Source organism: Manihot esculenta, chromosome 13 (assembly GCF_001659605.2).
Source record: "Manihot esculenta cultivar AM560-2 chromosome 13, M.esculenta_v8, whole genome shotgun sequence".
NCBI classification, from domain to species: Eukaryota; Viridiplantae; Streptophyta; class Magnoliopsida; order Malpighiales; family Euphorbiaceae; genus Manihot; species Manihot esculenta.
The window spans coordinates 11,788,120-11,793,180 of NC_035173.2; the positions used below are offsets into that span (position 1 = coordinate 11,788,120).

Consider the following 5,061-nt stretch of genomic DNA (forward strand, 5'->3'; position numbering starts at 1 on the left):
GTCGGCTGCCTACTTAGGATTCAATCCCACATCAGCGGAATACGGCAATTCTGAATTGTATATAACAACTAGCACGAAACTACTAAATAACTTGGGTTAACCATTTTGGACCAAGTGGAAAGTGAGTCCAAAGTTATTTGGGCCAGTTTGGGTCGGACTGTTTCAATTGGCATCAGAGCCCCCCTGGGTCAAACAAATTGTGCAGAGCTAGTGGACCTGCCAGGAAAGGGCTACCCATGTGAGATGAGGTGGAGCCGCCCGAGGTACTAGTGAATCACAATACCCGAAAGTCCGGTCTTGGTTTAGTAATTGTATTTGATTTAGTTGCGACGGGGACGTCACAAAATTTAGCGGGACCGAGTGTAACGGTCAGCTGACTGCTTGGAATTCAATCCCACATCAGCAGAATGCGGCAATTCCGAATGGTATATAATAGCTAGCATGAAACTACTAAATAATTTGGATTAACCATTTTGGACCAAGTGAAAAATAGATTTTAAAGTTATTTGGTCCAGTTTGGGTCAGACTGTTTCAGTAGGGATTAGCTCCCATATGTATATAATATATGATGGATATATGTGAGTGCGTGTGTGACTCCTTATTATCTTTGTATGCGAATTTCAGTGTATTGTTTGTGTTATATGTTATCTGTGCATTTTCTATTAGATTGTATTAGTTGCAGATAGATTTATAGAAATTATTTTGATATTTAATATCTATACTCATTGACTTAAACGTTCACTCATATTCAAATATTTTTATTCTCTAAATGACATGTGTATTTTCTTAAATATTGATCTATAAATTTTTTTTGCAGGTTTATCTATATTTTTATTATATTTTAATATTTTGAAAAGTTAACTCTAAAACACTACACTGTATCGAATGTATCAAGTTGTAGGAATTTTTATTTTCAACTAATATATTTTGTGATATTAGATTTTCTTTTAGAGTTGAACCCCTCTGGTGTTATTACTATTTTTTTATGATTATTTGAGAATGTTGTGAATTATAAGAATGAACTGAACTCCTTCGGTTGTTGGTTTTATTTATATACAACTCGAATGAGTTTTTTCACTATTGATATGTCCAGTTTTTAATGAAACTATATTCATTTAATTTTCAATTTTTAAACCTTGATTTTTTAGTAAAATTTTAGGTTTAATGTGATTTAAAGCTTACTACAGGTTTTGAGAGACTTATACCTATCTAAATTCTAGTATCAATCTGACCTATAAAATTGAGTCGTAATATATATAATATTAATTCTATAAAATAAAATTTTTTAAATAAAAATAAAATTATTTTAAATTATAAATTACATAAAATTTAACTATGTATAACTTTTGTAAATTACAATCAATATCTTAGATGAAAAAATAATAATAATATATAAAAAAAATACAAAAAATTATTATATTTTATTTAAAATATAAATGACATTTTTAATTTTTAATGTGCAGACTATTTGAATAAATTTAAATTTTTAAAAATTTTATTAAAAAAATGTAAGATTTTCTATAGGAAGTCATCATGAGATGACTTCCTTCAAAAAAGCTTTTATTTAATAGAGATTTTTTTATAATCTTATCCAAACATTCTAGAAATGGTTTATTAATTTACAAAATCACTTTTAATTTTATAAATGACCTACAAATCAAAGTCCTAATTTACTTGGGATTAAATCATTTTAAAGTCAAAATAATAATAATTTTTTTCAATTTAAACTCGAGAGTTTTTATTTTTATAAATGACCATACTACTAATTAATTAAAATCCATTATTACTAATAATAAAGTTATTGAGTAACAATAAGAATAATTCTAGAATTAATGAATTAAGAAAAATTATAGAACAATATTATAACCTTTTAAATTTAATATAATTTTAACCGAATTTCATACCTTTGATGAACCAAGTAAATTTAAATTTAAATTTAAATAAACTTAAAATCAATTTACTTTTTTATTTCCTAAATATACTAAAATTAACAATTTCTTTCTTAATTTTTAAATTAATATTGAGCTTCTGCATTTTAATCATCGAATATAAAATTTAACTATAAAGTTTTAAAATAAAAAATATATGTTAATTCATATATTTAAAAGTAAAAAATATTTTACGTGGTGAATGGCATTTATTTTATTTATCGTTTCTCCTCCAAAGAGCCAGAGTAATTGGATTGTACCATCTAGTTGAATTGAGGTTAGATTCAAATCCATGGTCATGTATAGGAATAATAATTGCCAGCAATACACTTTGTCTTCTCTCCTCTGCAAAATGTCCTTCCATCCTCGAGCTTGACAAGAAAACACTGAATTGATAGATAGAACCATCAGAAATCACTGCCAGAAACCAAAAGGAAAAGTGAAAAAAAAAAAAAACAAAGAAATAATAAAGAAACAAAGTGGGTTCAGGCCAACACGTTTCCTATATAAACAAACACTTGTCCCCCTGACACTCCATGAGTTTTAGCAGCTAAGTTTTTTCCTTCCTATAAGCAAATGTCTTTTCTTCTCTATTTCATTGTCCTTTAGCACCTATATCTCTCCTCCTTCGACTTCTCTCCATATCCATTCAAGAGCGAAATAGAAACCTACTCAGGTGATTGCTCGCAGTCTTGTACTGTTAGCATACCAAAAACACCCTGTTTGTTCCCCCGATAGGATGGTCTCTTAAAACCTGTACTTGAGATTTCCATTTTAGTTTCTTCTTCTTGCCTTCCCAAACTCCCACACCGATTACCAAACCTAACTGCTAACTTTCTTTCTTCATGTAAGATTAATAGCAGGAGCCACCACTTGCTTCTTTCTGCTACAAATTTATCAAAACCCAGCTATTCAAAACCAGGAAACAATCCCAGCTTTTAACCCATATGGAGGCTTTTAATGGTGCAATACCCTTACCCCCATCTTACACTTTCACTGCTAGTAGTAGCAGCACTACTTCTGCCAATAATATCACCAATCCTTGGATGGACAGCAGGATATGGGGCAAACTACCTCAGAGACTGCTTGATCGAGTCATCGCTTTTCTTCCACCTCCAGCTTTTTTTCGAGCTCGCTGTGTCTGCCGGAGATGGTATGCTCTCTTGTTTTCCAACAGCTTTCTTGAGCTCTATATCCAGTTATCACCACGCCACCACTGGTTTCTGTTCTTCAAGCACAAAAGCCTTAAGAGCTATATTTATAGGAACAATAGCTCGAGTGGGAATGGCCAAAGTAGAACCAATTTTGAAGGGTACCTCTTTGATCCTAATGATATTGCATGGTACCGAATTTCCTTCGCTCTGGTTCCACCTGGATTCTCTCCTGCTGCTTCTTCTGGTGGTTTAATATGTTGGGTCTCAGATGAGGCCGGTACAAAAAATCTTGTCCTTTGCAACCCACTTGTTGGTTCTCTATCTCAATTGCCACCCACATTAAGACCACGCCTCTTTCCTTCAATTGGCTTAACTGTTGGACCATCCTCCATCGACGTTGCAGTTGCAGGAGATGACTTGATTTCTCCATTTGCAGTTAAGAATTTATCCACTGAATGCTTTCATATTGATGCGGGTGGGTTTTATTCTCTATGGGGCACCACTTCCTCCCTACCAAGGCTTTGTAGCCTAGAATCCGGTCAAATGATTTATGCTGGCGATCAATTCTACTGCATGAACTATAGCCCATTCAGTGTTTTGGCTTATGATGTAGCAACAAACAATTGGCGTAACATTCAAGCTCCCATGCGAAGATTTCTACGTTCACCAAGCCTGGTTGAGAGCACAGGAAAACTGATTCTTGTGGCAGCAGTGGAGAAGAGCAAGCTCAATGTACCAAAGAGCTTGAGACTTTGGGGGTTACAATCTTGTGGAACGACATGGGTAGAGATCGAAAGGATGCCTCAGCAACTTTACATTCAATTCTCAGAACTGGAAGCTGGTCGTGGGTTTAACTGTGTTGGGCACGGCGAGTTTATCGCGATTATGATTCGAGGATCTGATAAGTCTCTGCTGTTTGATATCTGCAGGAAGAGGTGGCAGTGGATTCCTCCCTGTCCTTACGTTTATGGTGGTGGTGTCAGCATTGGAGATGATAGTGGTGAATTGCATGGTTTTGCTTACCAGCCAAGGTTGGCTGTTCCAGTTACTGCGCTTCTTGATCAGTTGACACTTCCCTTTCAGTCGTTCAATTAATTTGGAAAGCTAGGTTTGAGCATTTCTGGAAGAAGCAGGTAGGGTAATAGTATCATTGCTAAAAATGAACTTTTGAGGTCAGTATTCATGTATAATTAAGTAGGGCTTTGAAAGATTGGTAACTATGTAATTGCATCTCCAATTTGACTTATGTTTTTTTAGCAAACTAGAATTAGATTTTTAAATGTTTCTGCTCCAAGGACCAGAGGCATGCATGGAACATGGGCATATTTGTGGGCTATGCAAATTTGGGGCCGAGTTTACCGAACACTATGACTCTGTGCACTCTCAAAGTTGGTATGTGTGTGTTTGATGGCCCTGGGTATATCTTTCTTCAAGGCTGATGACTACTTACAATGTATTTGCTGTTGGTAACGATATAACTTAAGGTGGGATGCAATTTTATAAGTGAACTGAAAATTATTCATGTTCAAATCAAGCAGAGAACTTAAAGAGTCAAAACTGAATTCAATCACAATTAATTTATTTATTCAAATAAATTAGAACGTAATAAAAGATTATTTAGATTTTGTTGAGTCTAATTTTAATTAAATAATTTTAATTAATATAATTTGACTAATATTGATTAAAATGAAATAAGAGAAAAGATAATTGGAAGATATTGAATAAGAGAAAAGATAATTAGAAGATATTGATTAAAATGAAATAAGATAAAAGATAATTAAAAAATATTGATTAAGATGAAATAAGAGAAAAGATAATTAGAATATTAAGACGCAATAAGAGAAAAAATAATTTGATGGATATTGATTAAGACGAAATAAGAGAAAATATATAGTTAGAAAGGCAAGACGAAATTAAATAAATAGTTAAAAAATAAAAAATTATATTGATATTTTTTAAAAATGGGAAAGTGAATTTTT

General features: G+C 32.7%; 1 protein-coding gene across 1 annotated transcript; it reads left to right on the forward strand.

Annotated features, from left to right (window-relative positions):
* Positions 1-2,488: 2,488 nt before the first annotated feature.
* On the forward strand, positions 2,489-4,448 carry LOC110630536 (protein UNUSUAL FLORAL ORGANS). The gene has a single exon (XM_021778071.2). The coding sequence runs from the start codon at positions 2,876-2,878 to the stop codon at positions 4,175-4,177; it is 1,302 nt and encodes a 433-aa protein (XP_021633763.2). The 5' UTR covers positions 2,489-2,875; the 3' UTR covers positions 4,178-4,448.
* The last annotated feature ends 613 nt before the right edge of the window (positions 4,449-5,061 follow it).